At 38.6% G+C, this 23,480-nt stretch overlaps 3 protein-coding genes and 1 pseudogene across 3 annotated transcripts; 3 read left to right on the top strand and 1 right to left on the bottom strand.

The window, feature by feature from the left end:
* Positions 1 to 5,326: 5,326 nt before the first annotated feature.
* On the top strand, positions 5,327 to 6,103 carry LOC101294916. The gene has a single exon (XM_004292494.1). The coding sequence runs from the start codon at positions 5,327 to 5,329 to the stop codon at positions 6,101 to 6,103; it is 777 nt and encodes a 258-aa protein (XP_004292542.1).
* An 8,698-nt stretch (positions 6,104 to 14,801) lies between these two features.
* On the top strand, positions 14,802 to 16,979 carry LOC101295199 (annotated as a pseudogene).
* A 728-nt stretch (positions 16,980 to 17,707) lies between these two features.
* Positions 17,708 to 20,585, top strand: LOC101307848. Its single transcript, XM_004290509.1, has 6 exons — positions 17,708 to 17,797; positions 17,919 to 17,974; positions 18,510 to 18,640; positions 19,122 to 19,257; positions 20,146 to 20,289; positions 20,392 to 20,585. The coding sequence occupies exons 2-6, from the start codon at positions 17,936 to 17,938 to the stop codon at positions 20,425 to 20,427; spliced, it is 486 nt and encodes a 161-aa protein (XP_004290557.1). The 5' UTR covers positions 17,708 to 17,797; positions 17,919 to 17,935; the 3' UTR covers positions 20,428 to 20,585.
* A 703-nt stretch (positions 20,586 to 21,288) lies between these two features.
* Positions 21,289 to 22,853, bottom strand: LOC101308143 (pathogen-related protein-like). Its single transcript, XM_004290510.1, has 4 exons — positions 22,630 to 22,853; positions 22,384 to 22,516; positions 21,978 to 22,279; positions 21,289 to 21,806 (listed from the first exon to the last, which is right to left on the bottom strand). The coding sequence occupies exons 1-4, from the start codon at positions 22,765 to 22,767 to the stop codon at positions 21,660 to 21,662; spliced, it is 720 nt and encodes a 239-aa protein (XP_004290558.1). The 5' UTR covers positions 22,768 to 22,853; the 3' UTR covers positions 21,289 to 21,659.
* Between the last annotated feature and the right edge of the window lie 627 nt (positions 22,854 to 23,480).

A 23,480-nucleotide genomic window follows, 5' to 3' on the forward strand; every position in this document is an offset into this window, starting at 1 on the left:
GGCTATAGTTATTTTTTAAATTTTTTATAAGGTTTAGCCGACGAAATATAAAATATTTCGTCGGCTATAGTTATTTTTTAATTTTTATAAGGTTTAGCCGACGAAATATAGTAAATTTCGTCGGCTATAGTTATTTTTTAATTATTTATTACACACTTTAGCCGACGAATATATTAATTGTTTCGTCGGCTAAAGTCTGGGAAAAAAACAGACGACATGTTTTTCGTCGGCTAACTGTGGGACTATAGCCGACGAAAAAAAAAATTTCGTCGGCTAAAGTCATCACAGACGAGCTTTTCCCGACGACACTATAGCCGACGAGCCTTCGTCGGCTAAGATCTTAGCCGACGAATTAAGATAACAGGCCGACGAAAATTTTTCGTCGGCTAAAGTGCTTGTCCTGGTAGTGGAAAGACAAATCGGTCCATGATCAGAAGAAATAATTGGGAGGTTTTCAAGCTTTGCATTAGGGAAAGAGACTAAAAATTCAGAGTTACCAATAGCTCTATCCAAACGTTCAAAAATAATGGTATCATCAACATGCTTGTTAGACCAAGTAAAAGGCAAGCCAGATGCAGTTAAAGAATAAAGACCATTATTGTTGAGGAAATCACAAAAATCAAGCATGTAACTAGTAACTCCTCCAGAGCCCCCTAATTTTTCCTCAGGGGAAATGGTGATGTTAAAATCACCCATCAACACCCAACAGTCATTATCAGCTGGGTTAAGCTTAGCCAATTCATTCCAGAAAGCATTCTGCTAGTTCTTTTTTGGATAGGCATAGATAAAAGTTATAATACACGACTTATCAGTTTTAAGATCAACTAAATGGCAGCGAATAAATCTACTATGGGAAGAAATAACTTGCACATGCACAGCTCTAAAATTCCAAAGCAAATTTAAACCGCCAGATTGTCCAATTGAAGGAACAACAAAAGATTCATCTAACACATATTTCCTGGTCTTATTTAGTAGGGAAATAGAAGTCCTAGTATCTAAGATACATAGGACATCAACATTTAGCAGGAAACATAAAAAAGGGTTTGTGCTTCGAAGCCATCCCAAGCACTCCCCCTACTATTCCAAGACATAACTTTCATTTCTTAGCAAGTTTGGTAGTTGAGGCACTGCCTTCCTCCTCGGCAGATTCATAGACAAGATTCTCATCATCTCCGGATCTGTTCCTCTTCCTTGTGCCAGTTCCAGTGCTCATCTCTGAGCTTTCACTCATGAACAACACATTTTTTCCCTTATTAGCCTGCAAGCCAACTTCCAGCATACTTGTATCCCTATCAGCCTCACCAGCATCTTTCCCAGCTATCATATTCTCAGACACCTCTTCCTTATTGCTTGAGGAACTTTTAGAGTTGGTAATCTTCAGGTTTTGTTTAACTTTTGCATCAGAGATAAAAATAGCACTATTCCTTACTGTCACATCCTTAAAAGAGATACCAGGTTTGACCATTGAGGTTCTTTTCTTTTTTGGAGCCTTGACTGTAGAAGCAGAAGGGTTGACTCCTTGAACACCACTTGACTCAGCAGCTTTGGAAGTTGCCTTACTCTTCCTTTGCACTTGAGTCCATCCCGGGGATGGAGGGTTGAGATCCTCATTAATTGGTTCTTCATGCACTAGACTGACATTCTTGGCTGGAAGAGGAAAGTAAATCATCACTTCCGTTGAGGCCAGCTGTTTGATTTCCTGATCCACATCCACTTCCTCTGGCTCAATTTCATTGTCACTCTCTGCCCTATCCACCATAACGAAATGCTTCTCCTTTTTCTTCTTAGGGCACTCCCATATCTTGTGTTTGTGGCTGCCACACTCAAAACAGACCTCAAACACCCCTTCATAAGAAACATAAATTTTAGAAGGTTTACTTACTAGATCAAACTCCAGGTCACCTTCCTCTTCCTCTTGGACAACAAGAACACGCTTCAGGGGGGTTCGTAGGTCGATTTCCATGCAAGCACGAGCAAAGATATAATTCTCAGTGTTCTTCGTCCTGTCTTCTAGCTTGATGAAGCGACCTAGCACCCTCACCATCGGAAGAATTGCCTCCTCACTCCAGAAATGCAGAGGCAAGTTAGTCAGACGTACCCATAGAGAAAGGGTCTCGATCTCAGCCTCTTTTGGATCAAAAGACGGGGCCCATCTTCGAATATGAAAGATTCTTCCTCTAACAAACCAAGGACGGTTGGAGAGGACATATTCAAGGTCTTGAATGTGGACAAACTCCAAGGCAAACCACCCATTCGCCATTTGCACCATCTTAACAGTGCCATGAAGGGAGGCCCAGAGAAAATTACACTTCTTAACAATCCTTTTTGGGGAAACTTTCTTGCCAAAAATCTTGGCCACAAGACAGAACTTGAGAAGATGTTCCTTAAGGGACATGGATTTTCTTGGTACACAGACACGGGTTTGATCCCTTTCTACAGCTATTCTCACATCTCCCACCCTAGTAACAAAAGGAGGTTGATCTTGTTGGGGTCTAGGAAAAGAGTTGAAAATAACTGGTCTCCTATTTCGCGAAAAGCTGGTATGAGCTCTTGCATTGGGGCTAAAGGCCATGGTGCTTAACAGAAGTCTAAGAGAGAAAGCACAGGTTGGGACAATCTGGGTAAGGGAGGTGAGATTGAACCTCCATCCCCTTGCTCTATAAATACTACCAAAAACACCAAATTTCGGGCATCGTACATAACTTGAGAAGAAATCATGATCTGAGTGCGCATGCAAAATGAAATCCCAAAGAAGGAATAAATGCAGACTAGGGTCGAACATAATAAGAGCCCTAGTAATCTGCTGGAATCGAAGCGATTTTGCCAGAAATACTATTGGACTTAACAAAAGAGAATAAAGGATCTCTAAAAAGCAATGATTAGTCCTAAACAAGGAGACTTTAAGGGGGGGATTTGCATACCTGGGTGTCCAAATATTGATGATAAAAGAGCTTATCACCTTGGAATAGCAGCGTAGCATCTCGGAAATTGACGAAGACACCAAATCTCGCCATAACTGTTCCGATCGAACATGCAGTGGCTGGAATCATCTCGAGCCCTGGGTTAAAGTTAAAGGAGGGGGGAGCGATCTGGTTTAGCCAATGGATTGGGAGATTGGGCCGGGAACCAATCCATAAACAATTCCAGAGAAACTGATATGGGCTAGGCTTGGGCATGGTTGTTTGGGAGGTTGATAACTGTAAAAGGGAGGGGGGTTGTATGCATCGTCCGGCCATGGAGGCCATCTTCTACTCTCTCCAGCGGCTTCAAGATTGAGGTTTAGTAAAGCTAGCAGAGGGTATTCGGGAAGGGGGGGCGCGCATGGCGCGCGTGTCACAAACTGAGCCATTTACTTTGTTATTATCTAGTTTTCATTGTTGATGTTTTTTTTTCAATTAGTTTAGAGATTTTTAGGTTAGAGTGGTTAATAAAGAATGGATTGAAGGTAATCAATCAAGAGGATGTGTTTTGGGTTTTTAAATGGTTTTGTTCTTGGACTGTTGTTGAAGACTTTGAATTAGGGTTTTTTTTTTCAATTTTTTTTTTATCTGGAAAACCAATTCAAAAGGGCAATGCTTACAATTCTCTGCATTGTTTGAATTTCAGTTCCAGTACACTTGTATACCATGGAGATTTTCCATGGAGGTTATTTCGACAAGCAATTGGATGGCACGAAGAAGTACAAGGTACCCAGGTTCAACAAAACAAGGGGGAAGATTTATTTGGATGGGTTGGATCCAGAGAAAATTTCATGGGTGGAGATGAACAACATCACATATACATTAGGGTACAGGGAGAAGCCAATATCCTATCACTTCAAAGTTCCAAAAACCCTGCAAATATGGGGTTTATTCAGATAAAAAGTGATGGTGGTGCTATAGAGATGGTGAATGCAATACCAAAGAAGAAGAGGCAGATTTCTGTGTACATCACAGGTGGAGGGAAAAGGAAGTATCATGAAGCTCTAACTGATTTTGATAGGCCTGATGACCCGGATTGGGAGAATCCTTTGAATAGCCAAACTGCTAGAGATAAGGAGAGAGCTGCTTTTGAAGCTAATTTGATGGCAAGTCAGTTATATAGCAGTAAGGAGGGAATGCCTCCAAGATTTGAAAATTTTGATGTGGTTGTAGATGCTGTGCCACTACAGGAAATTTTAGGGCCAGCAATTGACTTGGATGATGTTGTAGACTTAGATGGGGATGGGGATGATGTAAATGGGGATGGTGAGGAGGTATATGGGGTTGATGAGGAATTAAATGGGCCTGTTAAGGATGTAAATAGGGTTGGTGAGGAAGTAAATGGGCCTGGACCAAGTCAAGGAACCTTTCTAGGTTTGTCTGATCTTATGAGTGATTTGCACATGGGTGAAGAAACAACATTTAAGCAGTTTAGTGAAAAAGTAGCTGAGAAAAGAGGAAGAAGGGTGAAACATTGTGTCAGAAGACCTTGGCCTCCTAGTTTTAAAGATGACCTGGCAAGGCAACTTGAAGAGATAAGACTGAAAGAGAGAGATGAAGCTGATAGGAGAGAAATAGAAGAGTTGGATGAATTAGCTAGAGTAGAGACTGAGTTGAGAGAAAGCCAAGCTGAAAATGGACTTAACAGAGAAGAAATTAAGACAAGTGCAAGAGAAGTAGAAGAGAAGAAGAAATAAGAAGAGAGAGAGAGAAAGCAGTTAGAGAAGAGGCTGAAAAGAGAGAGAGAGAGAAGCTGACCGAAAAGAGGGCATCTGAGGCATTTAAAGTGAGACAGCAGTTAGCTGATGAGTTAGAGGAGAGGTTGAAGGAGAAAAAAAGGGGAAGCAGCATGTTGTTGGAAAAAAAATCTAAGAAGAGTGAATATGGGAGGAACTCTGAAGCTGCAAGGTACAACACAAGGAATAAGGGAAAAAAGCACTTTCAACCTGGAGAGGAAGAAGACACTGATGATTCAGAGCTAAGTGATTGGTATACCGATTCAGACTATGAATTGGAGCATGATGTGTTTGATGATGCAGAGTTTGATGAAAATGTCAATGGGGACCCAGATGTTGTTCCAGAATTTGAAGAAATGGGATATGAAGGTTATTGTTCAGATGAGGTTTGTAATTCAGATGGGTTGGAGAGCTTAGCTAGCAGTGAGACTGAAGAAGATGAGGAAGGGAACCCAATCAAGATGCCTACAAGGTTGGGTAAGATCTACAAGGTTGGGTAAGATGAAACTCTACCCTTATATTAGATATGTGGAGATTAAAAATCCAAGTTTTAGGCTAGGGCTTTTATTTCCTAATGTTGAGCAACTAAGAGAAGCTGTTAGGGAGTGTGTAATTAGGAATCAAATAGGCATGTGGTTTGAGAAAAATACCAAGAAGAAGATGCAGGTTAAATGTCAATGGGGCTGCCCTTTTTACATGTATGCAAGCAATGTCAAGAGGTTTGGTCCAGATAACATGGTTGTGAAGACATTGAATCCCCAACACATTTGCTCTCCTATTGTAACCAGTCATTTCTTGACTTATAGAAGGGTAGCTAAGGAGGTAAAGGAGAGATTGTTGGTGGATGAGGACTGGTGGTCTAGGAAGGGGATACACAAGCATATAAAGGACACCTATAACATGGATGTTCCCATGCAGACCATCACAAGGGGTAAGAGGGCAGCAATGAAGATGATTGAAGGTCCTTATATAGAGCAATACAATAAGTTGGCTGCATACAGAAAAGAGCTTTTGAGAAGCAATCCTAGATCCACTGTGGAGATTATGACAGAGATGGATGGACTAGTGAGAAGATTCAAAATGATGTACATATTCTTCCAAGCTTGCAAAGAGGGGTGGATGAAGGGATGCAGGCCTCTTATAGGGCTAGATGGATGTCACATCAAAGCGCACCATCCTGGACAGCTTTTGACAGCAATTGGTGTAGATGCAAACAATGGAATCTTTCCGATTGCATATGCTATGGTTGAAAGAGAGAGTGAGGAAACCTGGACATGGTTCCTTGAATATTTACAGCAAGATGTAAAGATTGAGAGAGATAGCAGCTATGTGTTTATGACAGACAAACAAAAAGGATTGGATAATGCACTCAAAGGTTACTATTTTGTTCTCAAAATTTTTGTCTAACCAACATGCCATTTGTTATTGCACAGTTTTATTTCCCAATTCAGAGCATCGACACTGTGTGAGGCATCTCTACAACAATTTCAAGCAAAAGCACCCGAAAGAGGTCTTAAAACAGTTGCTGTGGAATGCAGCTAGGAGCACCACTTTCCTTAGTTCAACAAGCACATGAATGAAATGAAGATGGTAAAAGAGAAAGCAGTTGACTGGTTTGATGACAAGGATCCAAGCCATTGGAGCAGAGCATTTTTCAAAGAGGAAACCAAGTGTGATATACTTCTGAACAATTTGTGTGAGTCTTTTAACTCCTCCATTTTATCTGCTAGGGATAAGCCTATTTTGGCTATGTTAGAGAGGATTAGGATGGATATGATGGTTAGGAAAGCAAATAGAAGGGTAGCTTGTGAGAAGTGGAAGGATGTGGTTGGTCCAAGGATTAAGAAGATGTTGGATAAGGTTGGACAAAGAGCAACACAGTATAGAGCACATAGAGGTGGTGAGTTTGTATTCCAAGTCACTGGTTTTGGTGAGAATGGCAGCCTACATGCAGTGGATTTGGGTCTCCATACATGCACTTGCAAGAGGTGGCAGCTTAGTGGCATACCTTGTGTACATGCCATTTGCTGCATAAGATTCAAGAAACAAGAGGCTGCCTTGTATTGTCATGATTACCTCATGTGTACCACCTATATGCTTGCCTATACCCCAGTTATAAATCTCATTGCCGGGGAGGATGATTGGGAAGCAGTTGACTACCCAATTGCACCTCCTTTATTTAACAAGCTGCTTGGAAGGCCCAAGAAAAAGAGGATCCCATCACAAGGAGAAAATGGTAACCCAGCACCACCAGCTCAACTGAGGGGAAGTTGCCTAAAACTGGTGTTACCATGACTTGCAAACTTAATTTGTGGCCAACAAGGACACAACAGGGCTGGATGTCCTATAACAAAAGCCAAGAAAGCAGCTGAAGCAGTAAGTGTCTAGTAAAGTCTTAACTTGTTTATGAATTTAATATGAAATTTATTTGTTTATGAATATGTATGTATAATTCTTAACTTGTTTTTTCTTTTTTCTTTTTGTTCAAACAGGGAGAAGGAACATCTGCTGGTGGAGCAAGCACTAAGAAACGAGTGAGAGCAAATGTATGTATCTGGTGGTGATTGTTGATTGTTCTTCTTGTTGTGAAGTCAACTATTGCTGAAATGCTTTGTTAATTGTTGAAAATAATGTTGTTGTTGGATTGTGTTGGAAATGTCTTGTTGAAGTGTGAAGACAAAATTGGTTGTTGAGTTGTGTTGGAAATGTCTTGTTTGTGTTCCACAGGTCCAAAGGTCACCAGCCCCACCCAAGGAATCAAGACCTATCAAGGACCAGGTCATAAAGTCTAAAAAGGGATAGAAGAAAATGAAGTTGGCACTGAAGGCTAGTTCAGTTGGAAATGGTAGTGGATCAGCTTCAACACAGCCTCTTACTCAAAGCAGCCAAAATCATGTAGCAAGGGGTGATACAAAGTGAACATGCTTGCTTTTAAGTGCTTTTAAATTAGATTGTGTCATAATTTGTATTTCATCATGGTTTTGAATCAATTTTTTGCAAACAATGTGGTTCCTTGAGTTTTTGGAAACCAATTAAGCTTGAATTATGATGCATAGTATGTTTCTCATGTTGATTTTGGTTTTAATTCAATGATATTGGCAACCCTTTTTAGTTTTATGTCTGAATTTTTATGTTACATTTCCAGCTATTGCATAATATTTCTTATCAGCAGATAAAAACAGCAACAGTGCCTAAACTCTGCTAAATTGATCAATGTGGTACCCAGAAAAATTCAAATTTATAGCTTTTTGGAGGGAAAACGGTTATGGAGAGAGTTAGAAGGTTATTTTTGTCATTGCACCTTTTTTTGGTGGGGCCCACGCCGGCCACGTCAGCAAACTAACGACACAGTTACAGAAATTGACCTCCGGCCTTTCCTTGGTAGCGAAATATGAGTTTGGGTACCACATTAATAGTTCTTAAAGTATGGGTACCACTTTGACCGTGCTACAAAAGTTTGGGTACCGGCGATGCATTTTTCTCTTTTATTTAAGTTGCAATTATTGCAGCTGAACTTTGTAATCTTCGATTTTATTCTGGTTCAATAAACTAATTACTATCCGAGTAAAAATAAAAATAAAAATATCAAGGGTATAATTCATCTGAAACTACTAAATTATTTTAAAGAAAGTTATGCCCTATATATTTGCATACTATGCAGATGGGTTTGTGTGAGTGTGTGTGAATTAAACATATCACACAATATAATTATATCATGTAATTCTATTGGAAAACAACACTTAGGCGACATAAGGATTTCGTAGCCTAAGTAAGAAAATTCGTCTCCTAAGACCTTAGGCGACGGAATTTCGGTCGACTAAGATCCGTCGACTAGGTAGCGTGAGGTAGGTGATTAGGCGACGGAATCAGATGTTTCGTCACCTAAGAAGTACTGAAGCGACTGAATATATTTCGTCTCCTAAGTTCTTAGGAGAGGAAGTTAATATATTTAAATAACAATTAATTTAATTAATTAAATTTCATTTCAATTATTTAATATATATTTTAATAATTAGTTTCAATTCTTTAATTTTTCTTTTTATTTCTTTTCCATTCAATTTCTTTTCTTATTAGTCTGAATTCTAAAACCCACCAGGCCACCACCTATACCACCACCGGCCAAAATCCCACCACCCAAACGTGATGTCACCACCCACAACCACCGTCACCACCCAGTTTCCACCATCAGATAAACCCCAAATCTAAGCAGTTCCGCCCAAACCATGATGTCACTATCCAACACCATCGTCTAAAAAAACAGCTCAATCCATCCAACACCATCGCCGGAAACCTGGGTTCGGTTCATCACCCAAGCAGCAACAGTATCTTAATCCACCACCTAGCTTGTCAAAATCCTTATCTGGTCATTGTGACGCCAGTAGGAAGGAGGAAGAGGGACGTATAAAGATAGGGAGCTGCTGGAAGTCTCGCCGGAGAACGACCACAAGAAACCGAGAAAAATGGCAAAAAAGGGGGATTTTCACATTAGGGCTCCAATCCAAAGATTAAAGACATGGAATTGAAGAAGAAGAGAAGAGGAAAGAAACCCCTACTCACCGAAGTTGCTGTCGCTGCCCAAGCTTGCTTGAAATCGACGAACTCCGCCGTGCTACCTCGACTTCGATCTCCTTCGGGATGGGATACATGTCAACCTGGTGGGTATGAGGAGGTAGAGGAGGGAAAAGCGGACGTTTTGGTGGTGATCTTGTGGCGTGCAGCAGCTGGAACCGGCGACGTGACGCCGAAGATGACGGTGGCAGACGGAGAGAAAAAGAGTGAGGCATAGAGAAGAAGAGAGGGATGGTCTGAAGAGAGGGATGGTCTGAAGAGAGAGTGAGAGAATTAATTTTTCTGGGTGAAGGTGGAGTTTTTTTAGGAGAGTGAGGGTACAGTTTAAGTTAAAAAGAAAAGAAAATTTTTAAAATTTTTTGTTTGAGTTTCCTGAAATGTTTTGGCAGAAATGTTGCAGCTAAAAATTTCGATAGTTAGGTGATGAAAAGTTATACTTTCGTCGCGTAAGTGATTAATAATTTTACTTTTTAAAAAAAAATAATAATTCTGTCGCCTAAGTAAATTTTTCCATCGTCTAAGAATCTCTTAAATGACGGAATACATTTCCGTCACTTAAGTAATTAATTTTTTATTTTTTATTTTTTAAAAATAATTTCGTCGCCTAAGTGTGACTTAGTTGACGGAAACCTCATTTTGTCGCCTTAGTCCTTCTTAAGCCATGAATGTGTTTTCCGTCGTCTAAGTCCCACTTAGGCTACGAATTTAATATAATTTCGTCGCCTAGGTTATTTTTTCTAGTAGTATAATGACGGCCACAATAGACACTACTGGAAAAAAGTACTTAGGAGACGGAATTATTTCGTCTCCTAAGTGATAGATTCTGTCTCCTAAGCGTCTTCTAAGTACTTAGGAGACGGAATGTCCGTCGACTAAGTTCTGTCTGCTAAGTGTCGTGAGGTAGGTAATTAGGCGACTAAAACCTAGGTTCCGTCTGCTAAGTGGTTCTTAGACGACGGAATACTTTCATCTCTTAAGCACCTAGGTGACGGAGTTTATTTTATAATAAAAAAATATTTATCCACTTAGGAGACCGAATTGTTGAATTTTGTCGCTAAAGGTTGAAAAAAAAAAATTTAAAAATTAATAACACCACCGCAGGTATTTATCTACTCGCTCCGGCCGTCACCAATACCACCCCCACCATACCAATCTTCTCCAAATATGCTGCCACCACCGCCACCATACCAATTAATCTACCCCAAATATACAACCACCATACCAATCTGCCCCAAATATACCACCACCGTACCAAATAACCACCATGCCACCACCATCATACCGATCACATCCTAACCAAAATTAAAATTAAAATCAAAATCAAATTAAACCAAAACACAGAAATCTATCACCAAAGGTAAACCAGAAAAATTGAAGAGCTTACCTTGATTTCTTACCCCTTTGAAATTCCGAGGGATGGTGGTGGGTCGAGCTAGGTTCGGTGGTGGGTCGGCGGTAAGGCTTGGTGGAGAGAGAGAGAAAGCTGGCTGCGGCGGCGTCTGCGGCGGGGAAGAGATCGAGGTGGCGGAGATCAAACCCAGATATGAGGCTCGGTGCGTCGGTGGTCGAGGGCGGAGGGGAGAGGAGAGGGTGACGAGGGAGAGGCAGGAAGCTGAGAACAGGTAGATTGAAGTGGAGAAGAGGGAGAGACATGAGGCTGAGGGTGGGTTGTCGAAGCGGAGAAGATAGGAGATCGACCAGCATGCAGGAGAGTGATGGTGAGAGAGAGAGTTTTTTTGTCGAAGAAGATAAGTGAGAGAGGAGGCTGAGTGTGTGATTTAAAAGAATTGATATGTTTTGAAAAATTTTGGTTTGAATTTTCATGAAATTTTACGCGGAAACATGGGCGCTCAGATTTTTAGAACTTAGGTGACGAAATGTTTCATTTCCGTCGTCTAAGTGATTCATTAATTTTTTTTTTCCTTTTTTATATAAAACATTTCGTCTCCTAAGTAAACATTTCTGTCTCCTAAGTTCTACTTTGGCTACGGAATCTGGTTCCGTCTCTTAATTAAGTGATTCATATAAATTTTTTAATTTTTATTTTTTCAAAATGTCGTCATCTAAGTAAAAATATTCCGTCTCCTAAATAGTACTTAAGCGACGGAATGGAATTTTGTCTCCTAAGTAGGAAATTATGTCGCTTAAGTACCACTTAGGAGACGGAATTTTTTAATTCCGTCGCCTACCGTGTTATTTTCCATTAGTGAGATCATTTCTACCCTAGCCTCCATGCGATTCACTCTCATTTCCAACCTCTCCATTCCCCCCCCCCCCCCCAAGCCCTAGCTAGTCACCATGGCCTGGGCATTCAACCATGGCGTTCAACGCCGATACCAAGGCGCTCATCGCCGATTCTAGGGCGCTTGTCGTTAATTTCAGGGCGCTTATCATCAATTTCAAGGCACTTGTCATTGATACTAAACTGGTTTCCTCGGCCTCTATTCATACAGCGGCATTGGATGAAAGCTTTCTAGCCATCGGATCTGTCGAGACGGCTTTGTGTCCACCAGATTTGAAAAAGGCTACAAGATGGAGGCTTTCTGGCCACCCTTTTGTTGAAGCGACAACCAAAGATCTAATTTCTACAGGAGAAGGAACTTGGCGAGCTCTTGCCGGGTTGAATTTGATGTTGACGCGGGCGAGATCAAAAGTGTTGGTGGTGAAGCAGAGTTTTGGCACGAAACGATGCATCTTTCCTAGTGATCGAAGAGCGAAAAGCTGAATCAAGGAAGATGATGATCCCTTGGAAGCCGCCGAAATCCATGGTTGTGGCAAATATCTGCCAAATTCCCAGTCATGTCTGGGTTTGGGCTCAAGTCCTTGGGTCTAGATTTAGGCTCAAATTCAAGAAAGTTGGGCCTAACACTCCTCCAAGCCCTGACCCAAAGGGAAAAATCAAGGTTTAATAAGTGTTAGTGCATTGATAGTTTGACAGATTGTGCAAAATTAAATGATATAGGTAATTATTATGCAGATATCTACCACAGCTAAATTATACCACTAAATTGCAGATAACAAGTTATACTATGCAACAACCTAAAAAAGGAAAAGAATTGAAGAAAAATCTTCACCGCCTTAGTTTCTATGTAAACTAACCCCCTGCCATACAATTAATAGTGCAATAGTTTTTACAAGCCTTTTGTTTGAAGGGTGAGAGCTCTTACTCACTCCTCTTGCCGGCGGTATACCCTAGGGTTTCCCCGTTTGAATCTCTTGAACAACATCGTCCTCAATTATGGTTTTTGATCTATGAGCCTCTTGATCTCACGAATCTTTCCATGTCAATCCTCGATTGGGTTACTGCTCCTCGTCTTTTTGGAGACGAGATTACTTCCAAACAGTTGATACCCAAGTTGCTACCTCTTCTTTTCTCAGAGATGAGGGTTGCTAAAGGTGCTTCTCTCTAGCAGATCCGAACCAGATCTAGGATCTTGGTCCTTCCAGGAGGCATGATTTTGGGATCGGCTCACTCTCTTCATGGGGGCAATTCAATTTGTAGTTGTGGGCTTTTGGCGGAGATTGTTTATAGATCTACGGTCGATGGGTAGGGGGTCTCGCATAGGCTTCTTCCTCAAGTGGCTCCTAGGAGGCGGAAGACCTCTGTTAGCGAGGAAGCATTTCATGGTTTTGGACCATTTGGTTGTTGGGTGATGTGTTGTGGTTGATTTGGTTGGGAAAGAAGATCTTTTCCTCCGACGAAGATTGAAAACAACAAATGTGGCTTCTCCCAACGAGATGGTGCTCGTGTTGGTGGCAATCCATGCACCAATCCTGGCGTACTTCAACAGTGGCAGTGTGGACGGTGTCGGCGTCATGGTTGGTTTTCTTCATGTGTGTCCTGCTTGGCGTCGACCTAGTGGGAACTGGGCTAATGTTTGTTACTTGGGCTTGAGTTCTACTAGGTTGACCAGAGGTAAAACATTTGGGCTTCCTAAATTTTGGTTTCAGATTTGGGATCTAGGTGGCTTTACGATAAAAATTTGGGTCCTAAGAGTTTACTTAGTTCGGTACCAGTTTTTTTCTTGGGATCAATACTTGCGAGGAACTGCCGGGATTATTGATCGAAGGTTGTCAGTGAGTCTAATGGATGCCGCGGAAAAATTTATTATCAGTATTTTATTAGTTCACTCAATAGGTAATTAAGTTGTATTACATTTTAGCGATGTCTCTTTTAGACGACTCACTCTCTTCATGGAGGCAATTCAATTTGTAGCTGTGGGCTTTTGGCAGAGATTGTTTATAGATCTACGGTCGGTGGGTGGGGGGTCTCGCATAGGCTTCTTCCTCAATTGGCTCCTAGGAGGCGGAAGACCTCTGTTAGCGAGGAAGCATTTCGTGGTTTTGGACCATTTGGTTGTTGGGTGATGTGTTGTGGTTGATTTGGTTGGGAAAGAAGATCTTTTTCTCTGACAAAGATTGAAAACAACAAATGTGGCTTCTCCCAACGAGATGGTGCTCGTGTTGGTGGCAATCCACCAATCCCAGCGTACTTCAACAGTGATGGCGTGGTTGGTGTCGGCACCATGGTTGATTGTCTTCATGTGTGTCCTGCTTGGGGTCGACCTACTGGCAACTGGGCTCATGTTTGTTACTTGGGCTTCAGTTCTAGTAGGTTGACTAGAGGCAAAACATTTGGGCTTCCTAAATTTTGGTTTCGGATTTGGGATCTAGGTGGCTTTATGATAAAAATTTGGGTCCCAAGAGGTTTCTTAGTTCGGTATCAATTTTTTTCGTGGGATCAATACTTGCGAGGAACTGCCGGGATTATTGATCGAAGGTTGTCAACGAGTATTCTAATGGATGCCGCAGAAAAATTTATTGTCAGTATTTTATTAGTTCATTCAATAGGCTAGGTAACAATTAAGTTGTATTACGTTTTAGCGGTATCTCTTTTAGATTGCTCTGCAAGGGTCACTGTGTAATATGGCTTGTGCTTATTAAATAAAATCGTCTAACCTCTTTTCAATTTAAAAAAAAAAAAAAAAAAAAAGACCCTGCCATGTTGATGTTAACATTCAAAATTTTAGATAATCAGTTTCCATTTTCTATTATTGCATTTAAAATAGCCGCGGAATCTTTTAGATTCATTGTGTGTGATATATAGTGTAGCTTTGTTAGAAGATTTGGCATTTATGTAATCAGATACGACGTATCCATCTTTATAGAATCATTCTACACAAATGCAAGTTTATTTGGTAAAAAACTGAAACAAAATCTACCTTTTTACACAACTGTTCCTATCCATTAACAGTGCAACTAACTATGAAATCTTACGGCTTAGATTGTCAGCTAATTATCTCTACTCACATTTTAGTCCATACATTTTAGACAATGTTAAATGAACTTATATAGAATCAAATTCCCACTGCTAGATGTGGATACCACTAGCTTCCCAAATGTGCATCTATGTCTTCAACATGCATTAATTGTCCTAGGATAGGTATTAGCAGTAGTATATAAACATGCAAGCACAATACATATCAGTTCATGATGATAGGTATCTGCTAAATCTACACACTCTTGTCATCTAGAAATGGAGGAAGTAGAGGTAGTCATAGTAGGTGCAGGTCCTGCTGGTCTAGCAACCTCTGCATGTCTTAACCGCCTTAATATCTCAAATGTCATACTCGAAAGAGAAGATTGCTATGCTTCTCTTTGGAAGAAAAGGTCATATGATCGTTTGAAGCTTCACTTAGCAAAGCAATTTTGTGCACTACCCTACAAGCCCTTTCCTAAAGATGCACCCAGATATATGCCTAGGAGAGAGTTTATTCAATACCTAGATAATTATGTATCCACCTTCAACATAAACCCTCTTTACCACAGAGGTGTGGAGACCGCTTTCTTCAATGATTATGCAGGAAAATGGTATGTCGTTGTCAACAACACACGACAGGGTGTACAAGAAACCTACTGTGGGCAGTTTCTTGTGGTAGCAAGTGGTGAAAATGGTGAAGGCTATGTTCCTGAAATTAAAGGTTTGGATACCTTCAATGGTGAATTCATTCACTCGAGCAAGTATGACAATGGATTGAAGTACCGTGGGAAAGATGTGTTGGTTGTCGGATCAGGAAATTCCGGAATGGAAATTGCCTATGATTTATCTAATTACGGGGCAAATACTTCCATTGTTATTCGTAGCCTGGTAAAGTTTCCTTACCTACTATAAAAATTAAATTCATTTCTTCAAAAAAAAAATCATATAGAATTATTTAATTGTTATTCTTCATGGTTTCGATCTAGATCTCATACCAACTTTGATATTAATTACAGACACATGTTCTTACCAAAGAAATTGTGTTCCTTGGAATGGTTCTGTCCAAATACCTTCCCGTTAAAGTGATCGATGGCATTGTTAAGTATTAAGCAAACTGAGATTTGGAAATTTATCCAAGTATGGAATTCATGAGCCAACTATGGGACCATTTTATCTTAAGGAACACAATGGTCAAGCCCCCATCGTCGATGTTGGGAGCATTGAAAAGATCAAGCGTGGAGAAATCAAGGTACATATGCAGAAATAGATACGCATTCGTAAGTTATATCTATATATTATCTTCACTACAATTTCCACATCAATCACTTGCGTTATAGTCACAAACCATGGGATATCGATGCTGGGGAAAATTTTCCCACACGTATTCATCTCAATCTAAACCAGTGATTACTGTGGACAAAAACCGAAAGAGGTTCAGCCGTAACCTAACATAGCCTCGATACATCATTTTAGTCAACCTCAAGATGAAAATAACCTTACCCTATCCAGGGACGGAGCCAGGCTTGTAAGGCAGGGGGTCCAACTTAAAATGCTCAATAACAAGTTTCTTGCTCATAAAAAGAACAACCATAAAATTTTAGTAGAGAAAGCTAAAGGAAAAAATTTGATATCATGATTAGTATAATTGGATAACACAAAATTGGAACTTATTAGATGTTAAAACTTGAAAGAAGTTGTTTTTCGTTATATTAGCAAGGTCCAGTAGTAAATTGAGAGCAAAACAAGATGTAATTAAGATACTTAAGAAACTAGGGGGGTCCGGACCCTTCGGACCGTAACGTAAGTCCGTCCCTGACTCTATCTAATACTATATACAAAAACTGTCAGCATATATACATGTAGAGACAACCTCTACATTACATTTGGAATGGTTCATTCCAAATACATCAATCTCTATCATTAATTTTCTTTAAAACCAACAAATATATAATGGTAGATTTCTTTCTTATTTGTTTATAATTTTGATAACCATCAAATCTTCTTGATTAGGTTCTGCCATCCAAAACAATTAAGCATAAAAGGAAAAGAAATTCAATTTGAAAATGGCTACCAGAAGTGTTATGATGCTATAATATTTGCTACAGGCTACAAAAGCACTGTGCTTAAGTGGCTCAAGGTATGTATATCTTTTATTTTTTTATGAGTACTTTTATAAAATAGACTTTTGTTTAAGGAAAATACTCTCTTCTCTATAGGTTTTTCCTTCAAAATTAACATATAATTATTTGTTTTACTGATCGTTTATAGGATGACAACTATCTGTTTAGTGACAATGGAATGCCGAAGAGAAGTTTCCCTAACCACTGGAAGTCAGAAAATGGTCTTTACTGTGCTGGGTTCTCAAGGCGTGGACTGTTTGGAATTTCGCATGATACACAGAAAATAGCAAATGATATCAGTTTCTCTCTTAGCCAGAATAAAAAGGGAATTTGATCCTTCCACATATTAATTAATGTATTGGAGCTAGGGTGACCTATGTAATTTACAATAATCAGGACCCAAGAGGGTCAGAATAATATTGCTAGATATATGAAAACCCAATAAGTAAATGTTCAATTTTATAATCCGAATTGTCTTTTGCAAACTACAGATATTACATTTGGTCGCTCTAATTCCTTCACACTCAGAATTTTTGCTCATCCATTCCTTTATAGGCTTGGCATAGGATAAAACATCATATAGTATTGCTAATTAGCTGTTAGAATAGCGCTAGGTGTTGATAACCACAATGTTAAGCCAAGAATAAAAAGTCTATTAAAAATTAACAGGTCAAAATAAAGGTCACCATCAATTTGTATAAATGAGCTACAAACAATTCATATTAATTTAAAGCATCTCAAACCATATGACAAAAACATCCCCCATGTTCTCATCAAGAGTAGCACTATATTAAGCAACAATTGGGGTCATTACATAGAGATAGAGCATCATCTCCTCAACAAGAAGATCATAGTCATTATCCACATTTTATGCAATCATATATAGAACTTAGCTAGCTGACCCTCTCTCTCTCTCTCTCTCTATATATATATATATATATCCAAAGAATAGAAAAGGAAGATCATGGATCAGAGTAAGGTCAGAGATTAGATCTGCCATTGAAGAACTGTCGTNATGGTTAAATTATAGGTNTAATAACACTACTCGAAGCTAGAAATGGNATCATGATGCTGCTGCTTCAATATCAGCATGAGGCTGCTCATATCCCATAGGCCCTTTCTTTCTCTTTGCTACTTCCTTCTNAAGTCTCGGTCGTTCTCTCTCTCTCTCTCTCTCTCTCTCTCTCTCTCTCTCTCTCTCTCTCTCAAAAATATGATCACCCCACAAGCTAGATTGCATTTTGCTCACTTTCTTCCCATCTCGATTTTGCAGATAAAATAGGACCAACAATGGCTGTTCTGAGACAAGATATTCATCAGAACATTCGGGTAAGAAGGAAGAGATCTATTCACCTACGTATATGTGAATGCAATTTACTCTGATAACATAACATGCTCGCTAAACATCAACCTGACAATAAAAGCTTTCCAACCTAAAATTGGATATGCTAGATTTTGCAAGAAAACCTAATTTCTTGCTCTCTGGCTAGGATCTTCATGTTGGAATATATACCAAGATGCATGCTTACCATATGAATGTTTGTCTCTAAACCATTAAATTAGTGCATCTCTACCTTATTGCAATGAATCTCTCAAATTGAAAATTTTCATTTAGACATGATATATAACTGCCTCTACCCCCCTCTCTTTGACATTATTTTATTCGCTATCAATTAGTAATATTTCTCTCTTCAACTGTAAACTAGCCATGTATATGATGATCATTGAAGGTGTTTTCTATTTGCTTATACTACATTAGATTTCAATTTGTTGTATAATTAATCCTAATTAAAAGACAGAACGATTAACAGACAAACAAACAAAGCATTGCTAACAGATAATATACTTTTGTTATTGCGTGTAGAGATTGGAAACGAGGCACGAAGCTGATCCTTCAACATATTCAAACATGGTTGAGGTATTGAAAACAGAAGCAACGGACGGCACTGCAAGAAATATTACAAGTTGTAGTAGAGCTTTCGTTTGGCTCACCAGGTAATTTGTTTGGTTTCACAGGTAATACTAATTAACCTTACTATTCATTGTTTACTGCCTTCATCGATCGCTGGATTTAAAAGTTAGCTGTATAATCACACCAAACGTTATTAGTTAAACAAAAATACAAAACGAAACCCTTAATTATATTTCAATCTACTGCTTCATATATAGTTTAAAGCTTGGATGATGTCAACCCTAATTGTTTTTACTTGTTGTAAAACCCAATGACGTATGGATCGTCATGCACCATGCTCTTGTTTGGAGAATAATAAACTTTTTAATAGGATGAATTATTAAAACAAGTTTAAATTAGCACTATCTAGCTACCCATCCAGCTAGCTTAATTAATCCTCACTCTATTCATATAATTGGCAATCATTATTAAAACTTATCAATTAACCCTAGCCTGTGCATAAAATGCTTCGTTTTCTTTTTTTATAAACTATATATTAACTAGATTATTATTCCAAATGTTCAGATCCTTGGATTTTACGGCAGAGTTATTGAAACATTTAGCAGTAAACCCAGGGCAGAACATGAAGGAGGCAGTGGAAGAATCTTACAACCTCACTCTAAAGCCATGGCACAGATGGATTTCATCAGCTGCTTCTAAAGTATATTTCTTCTTTCCTTTACAGATAGTAACTGTTAACACGATATAAGTAGAACATAAAACGTTATGCATTTTCTCATAACGTACATTGGGATACATATAGCATGGGTAAGGCTAGGGTATGTTAATGCATATGATGCATCAGGTTTGTCCTCAAGTAGTAAAATGAGTCATCAAAGTAGTAATATGAATCCTTAAAGTTGTAATATGAGTCCTTAAAGTTGTAAAAAAAATTAGTTACAATATTAGTCTTCATTTGTCCTTAAAGTGGTAATTGAGTCCTCAAAGTTGTAATATAAGTCCAATTTGTAACAACTTTTTTTAATTCACTTTGAGGACTCAGTTACCACTTTAAACACACATTTTACTACTTTAAAAACACATGATGACTAATGTTGTAACTAAAAAAATTTACAACTTTAAGGACTCATATTACAACTCCGATGACTAATATTACTAGTTTGAGGACTCAATTTACAAAGTTGATAAATCACATCATTCACATGTATTAACACATTATAGAATTTTCCATATAGCATATAGGTCTATGATAGAAGTATTACCTATTTTAGTTCCAAGTGAGTTTACTAGCCTTCTATGAAAACCCAGCAGTTTATATCTGGATCAATAAATTTCAAGCCGCTCAAGTTGTATGCATAAAATGGAGGTATAATGTGGTGCCCTTTATCTATAACATCGATTGAAGCTACTGTGAAAGCTACGACCTTAAGGAACTTAGAAATGGAGAGCAAGCTAATTGAAGAAACGAGTGCTTCCAGGGGACGAATCATTAAGTTCATACACGGATTTATAACTTAGGCATTAGAGAACATGCACGAATTACATCTTCTTTTGGTTTTTTGGCTGACAATTTACAGTGTTCATGTAGGTAGCACTAATGTTAGTGCCTGACAATGAGACCTTCATTAGCAGCCTCATGGCCAAAGATGAAAGCTATGACAACTTGAAAGTTGAAATGGAAACCTTGGTTTCATTACTTGTGCCTTATCTTGAACAGATCCACTCCATTCTGGTAAAGTATATTCAAGTTAAAGTTTTGTCTATTGTGTTGCAGATATTTGATATTTAACGTGCTTATTCTTTAATGGTTGATTAATTAAGATCAATTTTGCAGAGGTTTTATCACTTGGACAAGTTAAAGGCCAACTGATGAGGTGACTGCAGTACACAATGTAGATATATGAGTCACGAATGAAGTATCATAATCCTATAAACACACACACACACATGAATATGTACAAAGTGTATTTCGTTTGGTATGTGAGAAAACCTTGTCCACGTACATGTATGAGCCTCTGGCAGTGATCTCATCCTATGTATAATTAAAGGAGATGACATATATATATATATATATATAATTTAGGACTTGTATGTATCTCACTCGTAGCTATTCCAATGCATATCCTTTTGGCTAGCATTTGCATCTCATTTTCGTCTCGTAGTGATTCGGTTTCTTAGGATGAAAGCATTGTTTTCCAATGTGTTGAATTATATAAACATTTAACATCTCGTAACCATTAATTGATGAGAATCTGGATCCTAAATCACTTGTGCTCTTGCACTTCTAATTACGTTATGGTTGCGTGTTCATATATGTACTTGTCGATTTCAATTAATTTTGGCCAACTCTCGGCAACTATATGTAAAGATCGTGCTTCGAAATATCCATCGCTTGCATTATGATTTGTACTTTTATTTTACAAAATAATGAGGAGAAAAATTAATAATTGCATAAGGTCGATCAAATTTTGAGAACACAGAGGTACATGTGATGAAGTTAGAAAAAGTGTAAATTACAAAGAAGTGTCAAAGTTGCAACCGAGTTTATTATCCAGATTATTTGCCTAATGTCACACGGTGTATAGATTAAGTATATATCTCCCACTTGATATATAGAAGTGTAATATTATCAATTCTCTCGCAATTTTGTTTTTTTTTTATGGAAATATTAAGAATTTTATTTAACGGAAAAACAATATTATAATCATATGAGATATCAATGATGAAAATAAATTATTCATTCGTCTCCCTACCTGAAATCACCCGCGATTACATTTCAATGGACAAGAACCTCAAGACTACCGGCTTACGAAAATTACATGTCAAAACTACCGACATATATATATACACAGATAACCTTCTTATTACACATTAACAACAAAAATCAACCGACATCATTAATAGTCTTTGACTAACCAACATTAATTGTACCGACATTAATTGTACCAACATTAATTGTGGCTGAGAAGATAAAAAGCTGATTCATAAAATAATTCCACTTAGTACAGCCCCTGAGAGTGATGCCATCTATCAGCTGGGCATACATTATTGATGATAGAGTTTTACGAAGTATGGAGTAAGCAAATACATGGAGTACGCACACTACCCAGTACTCCTTAAGATTGGGCAGCCTGAAGCAATCTCTTCAGAAGAAGAAGAGCCAACTTTTGCACCCTTCAAAAGTCCTCCTAGTAGTTGTCCTGGGTCGTAATAGAACTCCACCTTCACGATCTTTTCATTCTCGTCCAACTGTGTTTTAGTACAACAGAAACAGAATCGAGACGCTCTATAAGTTTTCAACGATCATTGAAAACCAATTTAGATACTATATCAGAAACTAAACTAAATAATGACACAGTTATGAACCTAAGCGCAATATCGAAACTCATAGGGATCGATCGATCAGATCGAGTATTGTACCTCAAAAATGGCCATTCCGTAGATCTCTACCAGTTCTCCAGTTGGGGCATGGTTTTTGAAAGGGCCCTCCATGTAACCCCAGTGCCTGAATTTGTAAACTATCTGCGGTGGCCCAGAAATGACTTGAAGAATCTCCAACGCAAACCCTCTTGGGAATGTTGTAGTGAAAGCCTTGTGCGATGATTCAGATGTTTCCACATCAGGATTATAGCCTCTCAGACTCTCAGGCAGTGATGTTTGAAGCAAAGGGTTGTATCCTCCTCCTAGTTTTCCTATTTCTTCCAAGTTTATCCCTTTCCTCCCTGCCAAACATATAATTGTATTAAATGGCAATCTAGCTCACATACAACCTTCGATCTGAAAATAAAAGTTAAATCTGAATCACTAAACAATGAAAATATATTACCATTTAGGCTGAAAGTATACTTGTTGGGATCAAGTGTTTTGAAGTCCTCAATGTTAACTTTGTGGAAAAGCTCCATCTCCCATGTTTTCACTAAGTTCTGTACCTTTTCTTCTAGTGACCCAGCTGGCCATATCTTCAGAGATCAAGTGTATATATCAAATTATCAACATCTATGTCTAGAAACTAAAATAGATAAAGAGATATAAACAGCGAAAATTTAAGGGATGAATCGTCGACGAATCGAACCTTGGTTCTGCCTTGTTCGAAAAGCTTGTTGACAACTTCATAGTTGGGAGGTGCACCAAACTTCCATTTGGTGTTCTTCTCTTCTCCATGCAAGAAGTATCGATATTTCTCTCCCTCAACAACACCTTCAGATGCCATGGGATATGTCAAAGATTACTAGATATGTTTTATGGTTTGAAAGCTTTTCTTATATAGGCAGAAGGATAGAGGATGATAGATTATAACCCTAGCACCACAAGATTTGTTAACAGTTCAATAGTTTGACTATTAGCTCTAGACATAGGTCATCTGCGTGCATGTGTGGGTGTCCTACGTTATAATTTAATGAAGGACGCGATATGGTCAGGATTTCTGGTAGACACGTCAGTTACTAGATTTCCTTTCAATCATCTTACTAAATAAAGAAATTTGTTTGAATAGTATACGAAATTTTATTCTTTATAAACTTTGGTATATCAAGTTTGAAAATATCAAAACAGTATCTTATATTTTCATCCCAACATAAGATTGATATAGCCATTAAGATAGAGACCATCCATCGGAAACCACTGAACATGAGATAAATCATCCATGCAAAAAAATATCATAATATATATAAGATTGATATATAAGATACTGTTATACCCTAAGATTGTCTGAGGGTAAATCATCCATGCATATTTCAAGGAAGCGCTCTACCATATCAAAAAAGATAGAGACCATACACCGCTGAAAAGTAGCAGGTGCATTGCATAATCCAAAGGGCATGCAACGGTAGGCAAAGGTTCTAAAAGGACAGGTGAAAGTGGTTTTCTCTTGATCCTCCGTTGAAATGGGGATTTGGTTACACTACCAGGACAAGCACTTTAGCC

The sequence above is a fragment of the Fragaria vesca genome, linkage group LG2 (genome assembly GCF_000184155.1).
Source record: "Fragaria vesca subsp. vesca linkage group LG2, FraVesHawaii_1.0, whole genome shotgun sequence".
NCBI classification, from domain to species: domain Eukaryota; kingdom Viridiplantae; phylum Streptophyta; class Magnoliopsida; order Rosales; family Rosaceae; genus Fragaria; species Fragaria vesca.

Bases quoted from the DNA above. Each gene is read 5' to 3' on its own strand.
- LOC101294916 (XM_004292494.1), top strand. From the start codon at position 5,327: ATGTGGTTTGAGAAAAATACCAAGAAGAAGATGCAGGTTAAATGTCAA.
- LOC101307848 (XM_004290509.1), top strand. From the start codon at position 17,936: ATGGCTGTTCTGAGACAAGATATTCATCAGAACATTCGG. The intron at 18,641-19,121 runs GTAATTTGTTTG...CCAAATGTTCAG, and splicing joins GCTTTCGTTTGGCTCACCAG to ATCCTTGGATTTTACGGCAG. The intron at 20,290-20,391 runs GTAAAGTATATT...TCAATTTTGCAG, and splicing joins AACAGATCCACTCCATTCTG to AGGTTTTATCACTTGGACAA.
- LOC101308143 (XM_004290510.1), bottom strand. From the start codon at position 22,767: ATGGCATCTGAAGGTGTTGTTGAGGGAGAGAAATATCGATACTTCTTG. The intron at 22,280-22,383 runs GTAATATATTTT...TATGTTTGGCAG, and splicing joins GTATACTTTCAGCCTAAATG to GGAGGAAAGGGATAAACTTG. The intron at 21,807-21,977 runs GTACAATACTCG...ACTAAAACACAG, and splicing joins ACGGAATGGCCATTTTTGAG to TTGGACGAGAATGAAAAGAT.